The 21,930-nt window shown below is 35.4% G+C and overlaps 1 protein-coding gene across 4 annotated transcripts in view; it reads left to right on the top strand.

Annotated features, from left to right (window-relative positions):
• The window catches only part of SSBP2 (single stranded DNA binding protein 2), a 297,868-nt gene that overhangs the window by 87,173 nt on the left and 188,765 nt on the right, over positions 1-21,930 (top strand). For all 4 annotated transcript variants that reach the window (XM_043913530.1, XM_043913528.1, XM_043913531.1 and 1 more), the window contains exons 3-4: positions 10,289-10,350; positions 16,758-16,842. In XM_043913530.1, the coding sequence (XP_043769465.1) occupies positions 10,289-10,350; positions 16,758-16,842 (147 nt within the window). The remainder of the gene's footprint in view (positions 1-10,288; positions 10,351-16,757; positions 16,843-21,930) is intronic.

Raw genomic sequence — 21,930 nt, 5'->3', positions numbered from 1 at the left:
AGTGTAATAAAAATGTGATTTCAAAGTATTTATAAATCAAGACAGAAGTTTAACTGTCTTGATTAAATCATAAATTAGAAGACTTTGGTCTATAACCTGAGTCATATTCACTGTTTGATGTTACAAAGGAAGCAGCTGAGATTGCAAACAGGATACTTTTAATAATTATATTCTTAATCACTGCCAACTTATATTTAAAAGAAACCTCTGCAAGGAGATCCAACCAGACCATCCTAAAGGACTTCAGTCCTTGGGTGTTCATCGGATGGGCTGATGCTGAAGCTGAAACTCCAATACTTTGGCCATCTCATGCGAAGAGCTGACTCATTGGAAAAGACCCTGATGCTGGGAGGGATTGGGGGCAGGAGGAGAAGGGGATGACAGAGGATGAGATGGCTGGATGGCATCACCGACTCGATGGGCATGAGTTTGAGTAAACTCCGGGAGTCAGTGATGGACAGGGAGGCCTGGCCTGCTGCGATTCATGGGGTCCCAAAGAGTCGGACATGACTGAGCGACTGAACTGAACTGAACTGAAAGTCAGTTATGGAGATTTTAAACTTTTGTTTCAGTTCAGTTGAAAACTTGATGAAAGGAGTTACTGATCACTTTTCCTAGGTAAAGAATTGTTTTGAATTGGCTCAACTTTCTGAATCTGTTTTTTCTTGCCAACATTAATAATCATTTAATCAAACAAAAAAAATGTTGCTAACTTATTTAAGGACGTTCAGATATTTGGATTCAAATAAGTTATGTAGATTGAGCAGATAACAATATGCTGTACTGATATGCTTCTGAACTCAATGGAAAATGGAAATACAACTTTCACTAGTGCTATTTGGTAAAAATAAAATTATAATTTCAGAAGAGATTTGCACATTTTTAAACAAGTATTTACCATGATTTTATTTTCTCCGGTTGCATTTGGAATACAAAACTGAGGATTTCTCCATTATCAATCTGGTTCAATTTCACAAGAGGAATCACTTAAGCTGAAAATAAACTCCTGTCACCAGGAAGATATACAGTATTACTGGACTTTGGAGATGAGTGTATGTGATTCCCAGGATAGTTACATGAAAACCATTGAACATAAAGCAATAGTATATATTTTTGTGGGTACATATCTATGAACGTGAAGTGAAGTAAAAGTTCTGAAAGAATATACATTCCAGAGTAGTTGTTTGTGGGAGTGGGGTTGTTAAAGTAATCAAAAAGGAATTTTTATCCTGCAATAAAAAATATTTGTAGAGTTTTTAAAACAAATATACACAAACATATCTATAAAACACACATATATATTTGTATAATTAAAATTATCTTGATTTTAAAATGAAAGTTTGGAAGTAGATTTGTAATAGGCCAATGCTGAGTACACCCTAGAGTTCTGGATATAGTCATCCCTCCATATCCACTGGGGATCGGTTCTGGGACCCGCCCCCCTCCCCCGTGGATGCCAAAATCCACAGATGATCAAGTCCCTTATGTAAAACAGCACAGTGTTTGCATATAACCTACACTCATTTTCATGTGTATTTTAAATCATCTGTAGGTTATTTATAATACCTAATACAGTGCAAATGCTGTGTAAATAGTTGTAAATACAATGTAAATGATATGTAAATAGTTGCCCATTGTGAGCAATTTCAGGTTTGACTTTTTGAAACTTTCTGGAACATTTTTTCCAAGTGTTTTCTACCCATGGTTTTTTGAATCTGTGGATGTGGAACCTGCAGATAGGGACCGTTGACTATAATTTCAGTTGGTAAAATTTCAATAGCTTGCTATATTATCCTCCTTCATGCTTCAAGTTTCCATCATACCAGCTGCTTGTGTTTGTCTATACATACCAGAAGGCGTCTCTCATCTGGGCTTTACTCAGTGCTATTCACTGCCTAAAATCTCCTCCCCTTCTTTCCTTGACTAGCTCAGAGGTAGCTTTTTCTAGGAAAGCTTTCTCAGGGCTCCACCTCTCCCTGCTGATAGTGCATTCTTAACATGAAAGCCTTTGCATATTCTGCCAAGAAGCTTGGACTTATCTTCTCGGCAAAAGGGAACTTTTATTCTTCTAAGAAAAAGAATAGCATCGTTGGGTTTGTACTATAATGTCTGTGTGAATGGCAGTACCCATCCTCTTAAACCATGGACAGTGTAATCTTTTACAGCTTTGTTCCCTATTTAGCATTGCTTTCTCTCTCTTTTCTTTCACTTGGATCATCTGGAAATTTTAAGACTGCTTGCTGTAGGATGGGACTTCCCAGGTGGTGCTAGTGAAGAACCCAGCTGCCAATGCAGGAGATGTAAGAGACGCGGGTTCGATTCCTGGGTGGGAAAGATCCTCTGGAGAAGGGCATGGAAACCCACTCCAGTATTCTTGCCTGGAGAATCTCATGGACAGAGGAGCCTGGCAGGCTACAGTCCATGGGGTCGCACAGAGTCGGACATGACTGAAGCGACTTAGCACGTTCAGCACGTTGTAGAATGACTTCTTGAGTCAACTGTGTAGTAAAGGACCATCTTACCTAAATTCTTACGCTATACCAGATTTTTACCTAATTCGTACTGTTAAACAGGGAACTTAAAAAAAAATGAGACTTACTTATTTGAATTGGATATTTGTGATAAACAGGAAATGACTGAAGTGGCACCAATTACTCAAGTATTCAATGTCGTCACTGTGGTTCAAGGTGAAGTAGAATGCTTCTTCCAGTTTGGGCTTTCTCCCTCAGGATGAGTGAGGATATGGATGACTGTGACATTTGTGAGTCCTTGTCAGCCAGGATTTTCTGTGCTGGGCCACCTCTTTCATTTTGTGTGGATTTGCCTTCTGGACTAAGTTGTGAGAAGGTCCAGTTGGAACTCCAGGCATCATCTGAGCAAGTAAGATGTGAATCTCAGCATCTAAGTTCTCACTTGGGCTTAGCCTTTCTGATAGTGCCCTTAGCTTAGCCTGTCGGAAATTGGATTGCTTTTGGTAGCTTTGATTATCAGTCAAAATAGTAGGACACTCATTAGTCCAGCAATTTTTTTCCTAGTTAAAAGAGATAGTATTGGAAATTAAAACATTTGTTTAGCCAGGTTGTGTTGACAAGCTCACTGTTATCTCTGATTCATCATAGATTCCAAACCATGTCTAAATCCTAAATGTTACTTTGGGCTCATTAAAAACTATCTTTTTGCTGGATTATATTGTTTCATTTTAGATAAGATAATTCCTGTTTGTTCCTGAAATAAACTACACAAGATAGAAAAGAATGGTCAAGAATTTCCAAAATAACACTTTTGAGCACTTACCACATGCCAGGTCTTTCAAGTCATTTCATATGTACTAACTCATTTAAACCTCAGCACAACTTTAAAGTACTACTATGATTATCTTGTTTTCATAATTGAGAAAATGGAATAAGTAAATACTATTTAGAACACAATTCATATCCAGCAGTGTGGCCCCACAGCCATTGCTCTGACCCATTATACTGTGTTGCCTCCAAGTTAAAGTTCAAGAAACATGTAAGGAAATCACTACTATATGTTCCATATAGCTCCAAGTGTCTGTCACCTGGATAGCCTACAACCCTCCTATTTCCTAGGGTTACCTTTTCTACCAAAATGACTCCAACTTAAACCCTAATATGACAGATTGTTTCAGGTCCTCTTTAATATCTCTGGAGCTTACAAGCCTTCATAGCCTAATGCTCCACTAACGCATTGCTTTTGGGTATGAAGGATTCTTACTGAAAGTTAGGGAAAAACTGAAGACTATTAAGCGTTGATTAAGTATGGTACAAGCAACAACATTGACTCGGATATTAGACACAACTATCCCTAAGTTCTTTGGTCTTCTTGCCATAGGGAATTTCTCACCAGCTGTTGTCCTGAAGACTCCTTCTGCCTTCTGTCTCATTGAGTCCTCCCAACTTTCCCAGTGGCTCCTTTTCTGAATACTCCCAGACCCCCAGACTACTCCTTCCTGGAGACTATTAGCAACCTCCTAAATCCTTGGTATTTTATTATGTAGAATATTAGCTATCTGTTCTTTACTTTCAAACCATTTCTAAGTGTCTTTGCCTTTCTGGGCCAAACATAGGAAGGATCCGTCAAGGAGTTTTCCCAATTTCCCAAGAAAAAAAATTTTTCTCTTTACAAAGACTTCTCCATTCCTTCTAAAGCAGAGCTTCCATGATTATGGAAATGATCTCTAATCTCTGCTGTTCAGTAAGTTCTCCACTAGTCACATGTGGCAACGGAACCCTTAAAAAGGGGCTAGAGAAATCGAAGAACATTCAATTAATCCTGTGTAAAGAGCCACATGTGGTTAATGAGTACCATATTGAATTAGCACAGTTTTGAATTACATCTCCTTCAGAGTGCAGTCAGATTGTTCTTCCTGTTGTACATCTGTTTGCTTTAATTTTTAAAATTAGAATGTAAAAGTTTTCACTTTTATTACATTTAGTGTGTAGTTGCACCTATACTTCTATACATGGACGGTTTTAGAAAACTAGTAGGAACAGTAGATTATATTTAACTTAGACGTCTCAGGAGTTTTTCTAGGAACAGACATCTCCCCAACCCAGGGACTGACCCCAGGTCTCCTGCATCACAGGCAGATTCTTTACCCTGTGAGCCACCAGGGAAGCCTATACATGGGTGTACAGATTCTTTTCTTAACATAGGAACTAGCGTTATTCTTTTATGATATAAATTTTTTTAATATTGGCTTTCAAAAAGTATGATAGTACTTAGGAATACTCTGTGAAGTTTGATCTCATGAGCTTCGGATGTACTGCTGTGCTGTTTGCGATGTTGTTGAGTAGATCTAGATCATCTAAAGTGGTCCCACACTGACCAAGCTAGAACCCCCCCCCCAAAAGGTGCTGCCAGCATCCAGAATTGCCCCACCTCTACTTTGCTGCCACTTCTGCAGCAAGCAACCACTTCTCTTGGAGCCAGGGGCAGGAAGCTTCTCTTCTTCCTCCTGCCCTTTGATCTGTTGGTATCTCCTGATAGAACTTAAGGGAAACTAGCTGGCTAGGGGCCAAGGAAATCTAATTTTCAGAATCCAAATACTGAGTGTAGAATGGAGGATATAGGAGGGTGGGTGGGTGTGGGGCTGAGAGGTAATAGGTAAATGACTAGTATACCTTGCCAGAGCAAATAATGATGAAATAATAAGTATATGTGTATGTATGTGCGTGTGTGTGTATCACAGATTTTTTATTATACACACTTACTGTGCTTTCATTTTTGTTTTACTTCAGTTGTTTTCTATCAGTTCGCTAAACTTTATAAATATTCTCTTTTTGTGGTTGTAGCATTTTTCATTCTATGACCTGTGCCATAGTATAGTTTACCAGTCCCCTTACTAATGGACATTTATATTGTTTCCAGTCTTTTGCAATTACAAATGATGTTTCATTAAAAATTGTTTTATATGTAACTTTGCACATGTGACCATATTAATAAATTCCTAGAAGAATTGCTGTATCAGAGAGTTATATTCATTGAAATTTATAATTTTCATTTATAAACCATATGGCATATCTTATTCTTGCCAATATACCATTCATTCATGATTCATTGTTTGGCTCTGCATTTATGTAGAAATGCTGAAAACACTAGATCATATTACAGAGACGCTGCCTAATCACAGACAAGGCCCTCGGATGTAAGGTATGGTGGTAGGCATTGGCCTTGCAATTTACAAGGTTTAGCTGGACTGATGATGGAAGGAAGGGAGGTGGATGATTTAAAGAGCAAAAGCCTAAGGACTAGGGAATACACACAGAGGCTGCAATAATACAAGAAGAAAAAATAGAAATTATTTGCATAGATACCACTTAAGCACTTGAACAAGTCTGAAGCCCATGAAACTCAGTACAACAGAAAATGCCTCTTCATAAATAGCAGAAGAATTGTTTCTAAAGTGACTTTTGACATTTAGAGGTGTTTTCTGACTATTCCTCAACCTCATCCATCATTATGTTTGCTAAAAAAATTAAACTATATGTATGAATATGACTTCAAAATGAAAGTCCTTTACCTTTTTCAGAGACAATAGTTGTAAGTTTGGTGTCATTTTTTAAACATACATACAATGAAGTTCATACATACATATTCACACATATGTTTAAACAGAAAAGGTAAAACAGAAAAGGTATGTATTATGATGTATGTATTATTTTGTAGCCTTTCTTAATCTCATTTGAAAAACCAGTCTATCATAGCCCTTTTTCCATATAGATTTATCTTATTCTCTTTAATGATCACACACTATTCTGTAGTGTTTAAGTAGTAAATTTTATTTTGCCTTCACTGTTGGTAAATGTTTTTCAGGTTGTTTCCAATTTTCATTTTAACAGTGCCATAGTAAATGTGACAGTTTTCTGTAGATCAGGTTCTGTTTTCCTGAATGTCATCTAATGCTTCCTCTAAATAAGTATTATCTGGGGTAGTATTTGGGGCTTCCCAGATGGCTCAGTGGTAAAGGATACACCTGCCAATGCAGGAGACATGGGTTCGATCCCTGGGTTGGGAAGATCCCCTGGAGGAGAAAATGGCAACCCAACCACTATTCTTGCCTGGAAAATCCCATGGACAGAGGAGCCTGGCAGGTTACAATCCATGAGATCACAAAGAGTTGGACACAACTCAGCACGCATGTAACAAGAATAGTAATTAGCTTAGAGGCAAAAGACTGCCATTCACTGTGGAAACATATTCCAGTGTAGAACCATCTCCTCTTTGTAAATACCTTGCACATTGGTTGTTGTTCACTGAATAACTGTGAAAGGATGACTTTTGTGTTAAGTATGTTTGACTGAAGTTTTAGCTGATTCTTCCACAGACCTGTGATTTAAAGTGAGAAAGATGAACTTCACTCATGATATAGAAAAGAATATTTTGAGGATGAAAGAGATGATGTTTGTGAAACATTTTGTTTCTCTTAGGAGTAATAAGATGTTATACTGTTTAAAATACAAATACATTAACTTCAGGCTTCCTCTTGTAGAAGACCATATCAAATATAAACCATATAGGTTACATCTGATGACTGTAGAAGTTGTGAAAGTGCAAGAAAGAGACTGCTTAGTAGGTGATGCAGTGCAGCATGACTCTGGTTAGACTGAGTCTAATAACCTCTAGCAGTCTGTCATTCAGACCTAGTCATGCCGCTTTGACTCTTCATAAGTCATCTCACATTCTCCTTTTAAGTATTTCACAGTTGTATTAGGTAAAGCCAAGATGAGCTGAGATGAAACGTAAGGACTCTACTTTGAAAAACTTCCGGTTTTTATGCTTAAGATAATTCCAGTTATTAGGAATATTAGTATGTCTGGGGCGTATCTGTGAGGTCCATCATTATGCCCCTTCAAGAAGACATTGACTTGGGAAAAGATGGTAAGAGAAAAGATTGAGAGAAAAGATGAGACACAGGTTTTTGACTAAGTTATAACTTTAGCAGGACATCAGAGCTTTATTTCTCATAAGACTCATTAAGTACCATTTCTTATTTTTCATGAACCAAAAAAGATAAAATATTGATTACCTGAAACTTTCAGATAAAAGGTAGTGTAGATTTTAAAAAAATTTTGAATGTTACTACTTAGGAAAATTCAAGTTAGGGTCTGACTTCCATTTATATAACATGTTCTGGTTCATTGTTTATGTTTAGACTTTATAAATTTAAAGTGATTAATTCTTAGAGTTTCACTTTTTAGCTCTTAAAATGGCTATCACATACATAATTTTCTAATCTTCAGAGAATTTCTCTGGTTTTTGACAGCAAATTACTTTCTTACATTAAAGTTTTCATTGATTTATATTTCGTGTGCATAAGCACTCTAAAAATGCTATCGGTTTTAGTGATTTTAACTATGCTTAAGTTTTACATCTCTTCCTTAAAGAGGGTTTTTTTGTTTTAACATTTAGAATCACTTACAAGTTTTTATTTTAAAATATTTTTGTCTTTTATCCTGTTGGGATAACTTCTTCCATAGTAGGTGATGGAAAGAATTCTGTTAATCAGTCAGTATTTATAGTTGTTTGCTTCCTAGCAGTGGTAAGGGCCAGTGGACACATTTTACTTTTTTTTTTTTTTTTAATTTATTTATTTTTTTGTCATACATTGATATGAATCAGCCATAGATTTACACGTATTCCCCATCCCGATCCCCCCTCCCACCTCCCTCTCCACCCGATTCCTCTGGGTCTTCCCAGTGCACCAGGCCCGAGCACTTGTCTCACGCATCCCACCTGGGCTGGTGATCTGTTTCACCATAGATAGTATACATGCTGTTCTTTTGAAATATCCCACCCTCACCTTCTCCCACAGAGTTCAAAAGTCTGTTCTGTATTTCTGTGTCTCTTTTTCCATTTTGCATATAGGGTTATCGTTACCATCTTTCTAAATTCCATATATATGTGTTAGTATGCTATAATGTTCTTTATCTTTCTGGCTTACTTCACTCTGTATAAGGGGCTCCAGTTTCATCCATCTCATTAGGACTGATTCAAATGAATTCTTTTTAACGGCTGAGTAATATTCCATGGTGTATATGTACCACAGCTTCCTGATCCATTCATCTGCTGATGGGCATCTAGGTTGCTTCCATGTCCTGGCTATTATAAACAGTGCTGCGATGAACATTGGGGTGCACGTGTCTCTTTCAGATCTGGTTTCCTCAGTGTGTATGCCCAGAAGTGGGATTGCTGGGTCATATGGCAGTTCTATTTCCAGTTTTTTAAGAAATCTCCACACTGTTTTCCATAGCGGCTGTACTAGTTTGCATTCCCACCAACAGTGTAAGAGGGTTCCCTTTTCTCCACACCCTCTCCAGCATTTATTGCTTGTAGACTTTTGGATAGCAGCCATCCTGACTGGCGTGTAATGGTACCTCATTGTGGTTTTGATTTGCATTTCTCTAATAATGAGTGATGTTGAGCATCTTTTCATGTGTTTGTTAGCCATCTGTATGTCTTCTTTGGAGAAATGTCTGTTTAGTTCTTTGGCCCATTTTTTGATTGGGTCATTTATTTTTCTGGAATTGAGCTGCAGGAGTTGCTTGTATATTTTTGAGATTAAAAACTCCTCCTGCAGCTCAATTAATCTCAAAAATATACAAGGACACATTTTATTGACTGGAGTATTGTTAAATTATTTTTTAGTTATTTAAAAAACTAAAAGCTACACTTATATATAAGAGTTGTTTGTTCTTGAAGCTGGATCACCTTAGCTAAAATGATAACTTCTTACAGTTTGTCTGTTCTCTTTATCCTCCTTCACTGCTTTATTTTCCTCCATAGCATTTGTCACCTTATACTTCTCGTATAAATACAGTCTTTTTTGGGGGGGATGGGACAGGGGTGTTTGTTATGGTCTGTTTTCCCTTCTGAGTTTCTCTTTAGTGGTGAAGAATCCACCTACAATGCAGGAGTTGTGGGTTCGATCCCTGGGTCAGGAAGATCCTGTGGAGAAGGAAATGACCACTCACTCTAGTATTCTTGCTGGGAAATCCCATGGACAGAGGTGCTTGGCAGGCTAGTCTATGGGGTCATAAAGAGTCAGACATGACTTAGCGACTAAACAGCAGCAGTCCTTCCTACTAAAATGGAATCTCTTTGAATGCAAAGATTTTTATCTTTTCTTCTTAAAGCTATCCAGTGCTTAGAAAGGGCACTGTATAAATACACACTCAACTTTTGCAATTTTTAAATTTAATTTGGAAAAAGAATTTAATCAAACCTTTTAATTTTGAGAATATTGACCTTGTTTTAAATTTTTATTATGGTGAACTTCAACTCATCTGAAATATAAATAATTGGAAAGTTAATATCACCATCTTTTAAAATTCTTACATATGCCTTCTCAGTTCCATTCCCTCAAATCAGAAACTTATTCAAAAATTCAATCCTTGAAGTTTAATTTGTAGTCTGTACATATTAAGCCCAAGTCCTTGCAAATGTCTGGGTTAGTGGTGATAGCTGATTTCCATATTGGTGTTAATAATTGTGATTTTCATGTGCCTTAAGATCCTGAAATACCTTCTGAAATTCTGGCACAGTGGGAAACAAATTCAGGAAAATAATGGTGGCATCTTCTCTCAGACTATTCAATCATCAAATTATAATATAAAATGAGTATTTGTAAAACTTGGGTAAAGAATAACATGAAAATGATTAAAATCCTATATACTATCTTAATATTTTATATGGGAAAATATTGCTTTCTCATATGTGTGGGGAAAGTATTATTAGGAGTGTTTAATATCTATTTTATTCATTTTAGATAAGATGGGAAAAGAACATCACGTTGGGGGAGCCACCAGGATTCTTACATTCTTGGTGGTGGTAAGTATCTTTTATTCCATTTTCATTAGATTGATGATGCATTTCGCTAGGCTTGCACGTACCTGTTTATGGTTTCATGCTTCTCATTTATACTTTTTCATTTTCTGCAATTATTTTCTGAAAGGTAGCACTTATAAAAATTAAAAAAACAAGCTCAAAACCAGCATTAAGTAGTTAACTTAAAGATACAGCTATTAAGTCAAGATGGAATTGTGACCAATGTGGAATCTCCAGCTATAATTATGTTTGTATTAGTCAACTCTGGTTACCATAAGGAAGTACCATATACTGGATGGCTTAAACAGCAGAAATTAATTTCTCACAGTTCTGGAGGCCAGAAGTCCCAAGTTCAATCTGCCAAGCATGGTGTGTTTCTAATGAGAACTCTTCCTGGCTTGTAGATAGCTGCCTTCCTACTGTGTCCTCACATGGATATATAGAGAGAGACAGAGCAAGCACATACTAACTAACTGACTAGCTCTCTGGTGGCTGTTTTTGTAAGGGCACTAATTGCATCATGAGGGCCCCACCCTTGTGACTTCATCTAAACCTGAAGATACTGAAGGTGGTGGTGGTGGTGGTTGTGGTGAATTTTTAGAATAGTCTAAAAAAGTTTGAAAGAGTTCTAGATAGATTCAGAGATAGAACTGCCTAGGAATGTACACACAAATGGTCAGTCAGTATTAAAGGTTCAGTTGATATCAGAACTTATAAATTTTATTGCAGCACCAGTACACCCAGGTTTGTGACTTTTGTGCAGCAGCAATTATTAGTCTAGGTATTCAAATGGACAAGCTAAGCTTTTTCTTTTCTTTTTTAAAAAAATTTCTTCATTTAGGAGCATTTCCTGTTCAGTACATTATACACTCACCTCTCAGCATCATACTTAGAACGAAAAAACAAAAATAAAAGTTCTCTTCTAGTGCCGTGGATGTGGTTTCCTTGGTCTGTTACTTAATGTCATCATCTTTTTAATCTCTCTCCTGAAAACATGCTTTACTAGAAGTTCCATGGTGAATGGAACCGCACTTGGTCAGTTATGATTGTGGGTTTCCCTTGTTAGTCTGAAATACGTATGGCAGGAACAGGTGCAGTCCTTTGGTTCAGAGTTGTTCCTGTATTTGGAATAACGGTTCCTTGCAGTTAAGCACGATCATTGTGCTGTTTTCCTGGGGCTTAAGACTGATGTCTTGTAACATAATGTTTTAAAAGTCAGTTTTTCACTTTACTTAAGCTGTTTTTATGATATCTAGATGTAGACTGTAAGTGCTTAACTGCTGAATGTAATTGAGGTTCCCCACTTATCGACACCCATAGGTTTTATATGTTCCCTATTATGTCTATAAAGTGACACAAGAAACCATGTTGGAGGTCTGTCCCTATTGGATCAGTGGGCTAACAAAATAAGATTTTAAGTTTTTCATTGTAGAATTAATGCCGTTTCTTGCACCCATTTCTCTTTTACTCCCTTCCTCATGAATCTAACCTATCCTCTTACTGTAGATGGTTGATAATAATTCACTGAATACTTTGACTTTTTGCTTCTGTCAGACTTCAGTTTTTTTGGTCTTTTTTATCAGTAGGTGCAGCTCTTGAATCTGCTATTGCTCTTCCTTTTTCTGTGACTCTTAGACTCAGGGGAGCCCTTTCTCTGTGGTTTTGATATTTTAAGTAATTTTTACTTAGTTATAGATATCAAAGAAATTGTAAATAAAGGGCACATAAATATTTTAGGTCATATTTATTTTCATTTGAGTCTGGCACATGCAAAAGGTACATTATTTTCAGTGTTTTTAATGTTCTTCCCTAAAACTACTACCTTTTGAGGTGCCTGCTTTATCGATATAAATGAATGATTCTTAATGATTTTGAAGTCATGGGGTCCTCTGAGAACTGATGAAAAGCTAAGGATCCCCTCTTTCAGGACATTGCCCAGATCCTAAGCTTTTCTGATCATTGTGTGTAGTTAACCGTGACTATGGGCCTTAAATCCAACAGGGTCCTGACTTTTTTTCCCCAGTTGTTTCAAAGATCTCTTTGTTTTTTTCTTTTCAAAATTAATACTTTATTTTTTAGAGTAGTTTTCAGTCAGTTCACAGCAAAATTGAGGAGAAGGTAGAGATTTCCCATATGACTCCTGCTTCCACAATGTATAGCCTCCCCATAATCAACATTCCCCACCAGAGTGGTACCCTTGTTGTAACTGATGAACCTACATTAACACACTATAATCACTCCAAGTCCATAATTTACATTACAGTTCATTTCTGGTGTTGTACATTCTGTGGCCTTGAGCAAATGTTATAATGACGTGTATCCACAATTATAGTAATATACAGTGTAACAAGTAAGAATAGGGCCTGGGGTTGGGACTCTGGGGAAGGTCAACTTTAAGTGTAAACAGATAAAGAGGAGCCTCCAGAGAAAATACTTAGAGAGGAAGGAGGGTAATCAGGAAAGAATAATATGTGGAAACTAGAAAAGGTGTTCAAAGGAGAGAGTAAATTCTGCAGAAGGTATAAGTTAAAAAAAAAAAAAAAGTTTTCCTAAATTGGGAACTAAGGTTTTCTTAGGTCTTCTTGGGGAGAACAGTTTCAGTGGAATAGTGAACATGAAATTTAGGATACTGTTATGTTCCATTTTTCCAGCTCCAGGGTTATGAAGAATAGTTGAGTATGTGATGATAGGTATAGTAGTTTCAGGATTAACAACACAGAACAGGACTTGGCATTTTTGTATTTTTATTTTTAGAATAGATTTCAGCAAGTATATAGATGGAGGTAAAAAGAGCAGGGGAGATTGAAGATGCTGAAAGAGAACAAACATGAACAAAAATGCAGAATAAATTACGGGAGAAATGAGGGGCAGAGGCCTTGGAGAGGAGAGAAGTTTCTCCCTTTAGTATGGCTTAGGGGAAGTGTGTGATTTTTCTGGAACTACTTTTCTTGTTCCTAATATGATGTCCCTTGTGATTTCTTTTCTTCTCTCAGTTTGCATCATGCCCAGAACTGTTGTAATTTTTATGCCTCTCTCCCGTGTTCATTATACTCATGGTGATCAAATCAGTCTTGAAAACATGTTTCCTGTTAATATGCTTTAATAAAAGCTCTCTTCCATGAATTTCAGGGATACAAATGCCAAGGAACTTCTTTTGCCTGAAATTAATGTCCTTTTTTATTTGTATAATTTAAAAATACACACTTTTTAAAACTTCCTATTTAAACTTTTAGTGGAAGAAACTTTTAAATTTAATTTTATATATAAAAACCTTTTGGAATAACTTTGGGCTCATGTATTTATATCCTGTAATTAAATATGTATAATATTGCAGAAAAAATGAACCAATAACTAAGGTTATCATAAGAATCCAGTTTCTATCCCCTGGCATTGGAAAAGTCAAGTTTTGCAGCATCCAGCACTCTGACGATCTTTGAATCTAATAATGACATCAGGTGTAGCTAAGAATAACCAAACAGCCATGTGAAAATAATTGTGTTGGAATTAATCAGCAGGCTCACTAGAATGATATATAATATTTGTAAGTGGAAGACTACTTCTTACTTCTCTTATATGTCTTGCCTGTAATAGGCATTGCATAGCTAATTATTTATTTGAATTTGTGAAACTAAACATCAATATAAGACAATGTAGGCAACAACTATGATAGAAAGAGGAGTATAACCACAGTAAGCACGGAATTAATCATGTTAGCAAGAAAGAAAGTAAACAACAGAAGTGGTCAGACTCTATAGAAAAAGTGAAATGTGTTAGAGAGTAGGGAAGGAATGTGGAATACAAAGGAAGATTAGGTGGGAAGACATTGTAAAAAAAAATAAATAACCTGTGGTACATATACACAATGGAATATTACTCAGCCATTAAAAAGAATTCATTTGAATTAGTTCTAATGAGATGGATGAAACTGGAGCCCATTATACAGAGTGAAGTAAGCCAGAAAGATAAAGACCAATACAGTATACTAACACATATATATGGAATTTAGAAAGATGGTAACAATAACCCTATATGCAAGACAGAAAAAGAGACACAGATGTATAGAACAGACTTTTGGACTCTGTGGGAGAAGGCGAGGGTGGGATGTTCTGAGAGAACAGCATCGAAACATGTATATTATCAAGTATGAAACAGATCACCAGCCCAGGTTGGATGCATGAGACAAGTGCTCAGGGCTGGTGCACTGGGAAGACCCAGAGGGATGGGATGGAGAGGGAGGTGGGGGGGGGGGGGGATCGGGATGGGGAACACATGTAAATCCATGGCTGATTCATGTCAATGTATGGCAAAAACCACTACAATATTGTAAAGTAATTAGCCTCCAACTAATAAAAATAATTGGGGAAAAAATAAATAAAACATTTTAAACAAACAAACAAACAACAACAACTTGGAATTTTCCACTAAATACAAAGGATTGGAAAGGAAATTGAGACAAATTTTACTTTGTTAATAAGAAAACTTTTTTTGGCCATAATAACTCTGAGTCTTTTTTAGAGTATTTTTAATACCTGTATGCTGTTTTAAAAATAATTTAGGGACTTCCCTAGCAGTCCAGTGGTTAAGACTTCACCTTGTCTCTGTTATTGTAGAACTGTGTATTTATTCTTTGGGTAAATGTCTTTAAAAGGATATATTTCTTTACCTTTATTCAAGAAAATAGTGTATATTTTGATCCATTTTTTATACATCTAATAATGTAGGACTATTAGAAACACTATATATAAAGTTATGCTACTTTAGTAATTTGTTTTATTATCCTTATTCTGGCTCTTATAAATTTTTGACCACTTGTTAAATCCATAAAGAGAAACATTGTCATAATATTGCATAATATTCTGTGATTAAATACAATTTAAAGACAGCCATTATAAAATTTTGGTTTTAAGAACTTTGAAGTTCCTTAAGAACGTGAAAATAAGTATAATTGCAGTACATGATAATTCATAACACACCTGATCCAGGTGGAAAACTTTAATCTGTATCCTTGTCTGTGTATAATTATTATACTTTTTATCCCAAAAGGGATATAGGAAAGCCACGCACAACTTTAAACTGCTTGCACTCTAGTTCAGGAATTGAAATTATTTGAATTAATTTGGTCTTTATTGTTTGCTTTGTATTTCTAGCTTATTGTAGAAATTTAAAAGGAAATAAATGTCAGTACTTAATCTTTCATATATTTGCCTCTAAGAGTAATTTATTTTACTGAATTAATTGTTATAATGCCTAGAGAATGTTTTATCCTAGCTCAGGAGAGAGATCCAGATGAAATGAGACTTCAAAGGTCAAAACAAAGAGACCAGTTTGACTTACAAGCTTTGTTGTGCCATTTTTAGCTGTGCCCTCAGCCCAGTGACCTGCCTTAACAATATGTATGCATTTTAAGTTTTTGTGCAAGCTAATTATGGTGTTAGTTTTATTAATAATAATATGTTTACTGTAGGACCCTGTGCTTATTCTATACAATTTAATTTTCTCAACAGCCCCATTTTATAGAGGAGAAAATTGTTTCTTGTTTAAATAAATTGAACTAGTAGGTGGCAGGGCCAGCTTCTATCTCAGATATGTCCTATTCCTAAACTTATGCCATTAACCATTTGGCTTAGCATACTTTCCAATTCTCTAGAGAGGAAAATGTACAGTAAAAAAATATTTGTTAATCAGTAAAACTGCTTTTGTTTATCATTAGGACTTTCAGACATTTGCTTTCTTGATTTTAATCCCTTGTTCATGTTCATTGTTAATTTTATGAAACATGATTGGGGCTGTGTTTTGTAAGCAGTATAATTATTTTTCCCAACCAGTTCTGTTTTGCTTTTATTGCTCTTGAATAGGAAGAAAAAAAGAAAGTGTGAATTTTTAAATTTTCAAATTGACCAACATATCTTGGTAATTACAAAGGAAAACCAGAGGATATTTTAAGAAAATATGTTTATTTGGCAGATGTGACCTAATGGTTAGGGTATTGGCCTGGGGATTGGACATTAAAATTATCTTGAAAAAGTGAATTTCACTTTTAAAAATAAAGTTACTTTATTCCTTAATGATTAAATTGGTATTAAAAAAATATTTTATTCTTCATGGGAAAGTTGTGAAAAGTGTTATAATTATTTCAATCAAATGTTTAAGTCATTCTTAAGACAATTAAGAATGACAGTTAAAATTTTTTTTTATTGTCATTTTAGAAAAATCTTAGCATTTCTGTGTGATGGCTGGGTTATACCTATTACTACAAGAGCCTTCTCTGAATTTAAATCTTTCAAATAAATATTTGTCCTAAAGAAGAAAACACATATTGTGTAAGGAATATTTGCCTTCTGTTTTTGGAATTGTGCTCTCTCGTTTGACATTATGTGATTTTCTTAATTTTTCCATAATTACTTTTTTAGTGTATTTTGGGATCTGTACTGTGCAGCTCCAGAAAGACGGGAAACATGTGAACATTCAAGTGAAGCAAAAGCCTTCCATGATTACGTAAGTTTCTATACTATTTTACTAAACTATATTGTCAGTTTTCTTTTTAACCACTGTTCTTGAAAAATATATTGGACCATCCATTTTTTTCCTTTGGTACTTAAGGAATTATTGTTTTTTTCTTGGGAAATAGGCTTATCAATTTAAAAGTGAAACACAAATGGATGTGTGAGTGTTGTTGATGAAGCTTTGGGCAGGAGAGTAGTCCTAACTTCAACCTATTAGACGTGTTTCCTACCTTTTTTTTTTTTTTTTTTTTTGTTTCCTACCTTTAAGTGTGCCTGATTTGTGTAATTGCCTATTTATAAAAATTAAGTAGTAATTATTCCACAAAAAAGTCATCATAAGAATGTTATAAAAGTTCTTCTGCATTTCCATTTAAAAATATATAGAAGTATTACATTATTCTTTTTACAACTTTGACTTACATTATCATAAGGCTAAATATCCACTCACTGAATTCAGTTCCATAAGTAAATTTATTGTGAATTAAAGGAAATACAAGATAAGAGAGCAGAAAAGTCTGGACAAAAAATGAAAATATGAGGTTTTTTTTTTTACTTCTTCAGGGCAGTGGGTATCCTTGACTAGGTTATGTATATTGAGTGTTTTTTAAGAAGAATTATAAATGTGATTTTAGAGAGTTGATGGCACAAGGAAGTAGAATTGTAGGAGAAAGGTGGGGGACAGGGGGAGTAGATTTTCTTCAGGGAAAAGTGGCATTTAATAATGGCAAGACTGTTTCGTTTTGTTTTTAAAACTTATTTGGCTGCACTGTACCGGGTCTCAGTTTCAGAGCCACGGAATCCTCAATCTTCACTGTGGTATGTGGGATCCCTTAGTTATATCATGCTAAATCTTAGTTGTGGCAGGTGGGATCTAGTTCCCTGACCATGGATCGAACCTGGGCCTGCTGCATTGGGAGCTCAGAATCTTAACCTCTGGACCACCTGGGAAGTTTCAGTGAGACTGTGCTTTAAAGGGGCTAGGAAAACACTGTTTGCAGAACTGACCATGAGACATGCAGACTGAGTTTGGGATGGAGGAAAACCAGTTTCCTTGGTTTAGAGGAAGTGGAATTAGGCCTGGAGCCTAAGGAAATATCGATTTTAAGTACCTAAAAATTTACCGGAGGGATGTATGTTTAGTTGGTGAAAGGGTGGCATCATTCTGTGTAAATACCCTTTAAGATCAGAACCAGGCCTCAAAAGGGAAAAGAAACTTGTTCTTCCAAAGGAAGTATTTCAGCCTTAGACTGGAGAGTGGAAATAGCCAGAATTATAACCTCAAACATAGCACAAGGATGAGTATGCAGACTTCAGTGAAAATCTTGGGCATCTGACAGGGACTGTGTAATACTTTAAACGTGTACTAAACTGATTAAAGTGGGACTGCTTGGGATTACTTCATCGGATATTGATTGTGCTCATAAAGCTTGCTGTGTGCTAAACACTAGCTCTTGGGGACAAGGTGAGTGAAAGGGATGCTGCTGCATATAAAGAAAAAGCACAGAAAAGGCAGGTAAGACAGGGCCCAGGACATGGCATTTATTTGAACAATCTGATTCTCCTTTTTCACCCTTGGGTAATGGCAGCAAAGGAAAACAGAGACCCAACCATGAAGAGAGTGAAGATTCTGACTAGAGTAAAATACCCATCTGTCTCTAACATCAAGAAAGACATGCCTAGATTTGGCCTGCTCTTAATGGGATAAATTTTTAAAATAACCACTAATTTTGACAACTAGATGGCGTTAGAGAGTACCAGTGTTCTGCTGTAAATGACATACAGTATTTATGAATCTACATCTTGAGAAATTAATTATATAAGCATTTTTTCAAAATCCCATTGTATAGAAAGATGCAACCGTCTATTCACCATGGAGATCTTTAAAGGACCACTGAACTAATTAGTATCTCCTTCTCGGAAGCATTAGATAAATCACCATTGTCATTGCCTTAGCCATTATCGTCATAATCATTTTGCATTCATAAGGCACTTTCAATGTTTCAGAGAGTACTCACACTTGTTAACTTTAGAAGCTCACTTAAATATTTCAAGGTTTTTGAAAACAAGCAAAAAAAGAAAGAAAACAAGCAATGACCAGAGGTAGGAGTGAAATGAGAGTAAATTTTATAGGAAAAATAACTCCTCCATATTTAATTTGGTCCTAAGAAAATGTAGTTTAGAAAAAATTCAGTATTTGGATTTTGCAGTTTGTTATCAATTAGCACGTGTTTTATCAGGTGTTCCTTAATTTTATCTTTAACATTAGTTTTAAGAGATTTGATTTCTTAGATGGAATTTTTATTATCCCTTTTTAAGTCAATTTATTTTTAATGGTAATACATCTTTAAATGGTAATACATCTCTAAATTTTTTTTTAAATGGAGGTTGCTGTAAAGGTAGAGTTTGGCTTATGTAATTTTATATTGCAATTGGATTTTTAGAAATGTTTGTTTCCTGTAACACTTTTATGGTAATTTTTGTGGATGGGATTTCCTAAATTCTTCTTTTTTTTTTTTTTTAATTATTATTATTTTTTTTCCAGTGGGTTTTGTCATACATTGATATGAATCAGCCATGGATTTACATGTATTCCCAATCCCGATCCCCACTCCCACCTCCCTCTCCACCCGATTCCTCTGGGTCTTCCCAGTGCACCAGGCCGGAGCACTTGTCTCATGCATCCCACCTGGGCTGGTGATCTGTTTCACCATAGATAGTATACATGCTGTTCTTTTGAAATATCCCATCCTCACATTCTCCCACAAAGTTCAAAAGTCTGTTCTGTATTTCTGTGTCTCTTTTTCTGTTTTGCATATAGGGTTATCGTTATCACCTTTCTAAATTCCATATATATGTGTTAGTACGCTGTAATGTTCTTTATCTTTCTGGCTTACTTCACTCTGTATAATGGGCTCCAGCTTCATCCATCTCATTAGGACTGGTTCAAATGAATTCTTTTTAACAGCTGAGTAATATTCCATGGTGTATATGTACCACAGCTTCCTTATCCATTCATCTGCTGATGGGCATCTAGGTTGCTTCCATGTCCTGGCTATTATAAACAGTGCTGCGATGAACATTGGGGTGCACGTGTCTCTTTCAGATCTGGTTTCCTCAGTGTGTATGCCCAGAAGTGGGACTGCTGGGTCATATGGCAGGTCTATTTCCAGTTTTTTAAGAAATCTCCACACTGTTTTCCATAGCGGCTGTACTAGTTTGCATTCCCACCAACAGTGTAAGAGGCTTCCCTTTTCTCCACACCCTCTCCAGCATTTATTGCTTGTAGACTTTTGGATAGCAGCCATCCTGACTGGCGTGTAATGGTACCTCATTGTGGTTTTGATTTGCATTTCTCTAATAATGAGTGATGTTGAGCATCTTTTCATGTGTTTGTTAGCCATCTGTATGTCTTCTTTGGAGAAATGTCTGTTTAGTTCTTTGGCCCATTTTTTGATTGGGTCATTTATTTTTCTGGAATTGAGCTGCAGGAGTTGCTTGTATATTTTTGAGATTAATCCTTTGTCTGTTTCTTCATTTGCTATTATTTTCTCCCAATCTGAGGGCTGTCTTTTCACCTTGCTTATAGTTTCCTTTGTAGTGCAAAAGCTTTTAAGTCTCATTAGGTCCCATTTGTTTAGTTTTGCTTTTATTTCCAATATTCTGGGAGGTGGGTCATAGAGGATCTTGCTGTGATTTATGTCGGAGAGTGTTTTGCCTATGTTCTCCTCTAGGAGTTTTATAGTTTCTGGTCTTACATTTAGATCTTTAATCCATTTTGAGTTTATTTTTGTGTATGGTGTTAGAAAGTGGGGATTTCCTAAATTCTTAATCGTAGACGATTTTTGAATGACCAACATGATTCATGTTTAAGGTGCAGGTGAAGTTTGAAAGACTCAGGGAAGAAATAGGAAACAGGAACAAACAATCAGATTTTGGTAAAATTCTGTCATGTTATATTGTTATGTTAATTGGGAACCATTTTAGAATAGTGATTAATATATATACCCTTTGAATTTCAAGATGGTTGTCAAAAAATTCTTAAAAATATTTTATTTATTAGCTGCATTTTTAGAATAAAAAATACTTGCATGTGTAAATTCTGATGCATTTTAAAAGTCCTGTTATCTTATAGTCTTCATTTATCTATGAGATTGAATGGATAATGAAAGAATAAACTAATTTTTAAAGAGAAATAGTGGACACATAATAAGGTAAATTATGAACAATCCTTTTAATTAAAAAAATAGGCTAAAATGTTAAAAGTGGTTATCTTTTGATGTTGGGATTATGCGTGATTTTTATTTTTGTCTATATATGTCTGTATTTTCCAAGTATCTATAGTTAATTTTATATTCAAGAAAGTTACTTGAAAGCAGATTAAATTTCACCTTACAGTGAGTTCTAATCTTCTAAAATTAGAAAATAAAAAACAGTAAATTTGAAGTGGTCATATGTTTTCATGTCACCATGTTATATTCATAAACATATTTAGTACTTCCCATGAAAAACTTTTTTTTGGTAAAAATGCATACTAAAAGAGAGATAGGTAAAGCAAATAGATGTTATTTTGAGCCATTCTATAATTTCTAATAACTTTTTTTGATAACAGTTATCCCAGAAACATTATTTTAACTTTTGGTTTTGAACTTTTTTTGATTTGTTTTCTAACCATTGCCTGTTTAAGAATACAGATTTTTGTCATTGTATCATTTTGTTTGCGAAATAATTATAGATGCAGTGTTAATTAATATCTTTTTCTTTAAGAAAAAATCACCCAGTTCATACTTACTGTGAGAAAAAAAGAGAGGAAGCATTTAAATAAGTAAAATTTTGATCTTCTTACATTTATGTTTTAAAATACTTTATTTACGATCTGTATGGAGTACCAACTGTAAAATACGTGTACCTTTAGAAATCAGCAGTTAATAGCGTGTAGGAATGTACTTTTGGATGACAAAGCTATAAAAACCACAATAAAATGATTACTGTACTTGTCAAGGACAATGAGAGGTAGAAAGAGGTTCTGATCGAAATGGGGCTTGTGGCTTGGGCTTCTGAGATGGTGGTGGTTACTTTATAA

The sequence above is a fragment of the Cervus elaphus genome, chromosome 9 (assembly GCF_910594005.1).
Source record: "Cervus elaphus chromosome 9, mCerEla1.1, whole genome shotgun sequence".
In the NCBI taxonomy this organism is placed as follows: Eukaryota; Metazoa; Chordata; class Mammalia; order Artiodactyla; family Cervidae; genus Cervus; species Cervus elaphus.
Note: the sequence above shows the minus strand (reverse complement) of the source record. Positions and strands in the feature narration are given on the sequence as shown.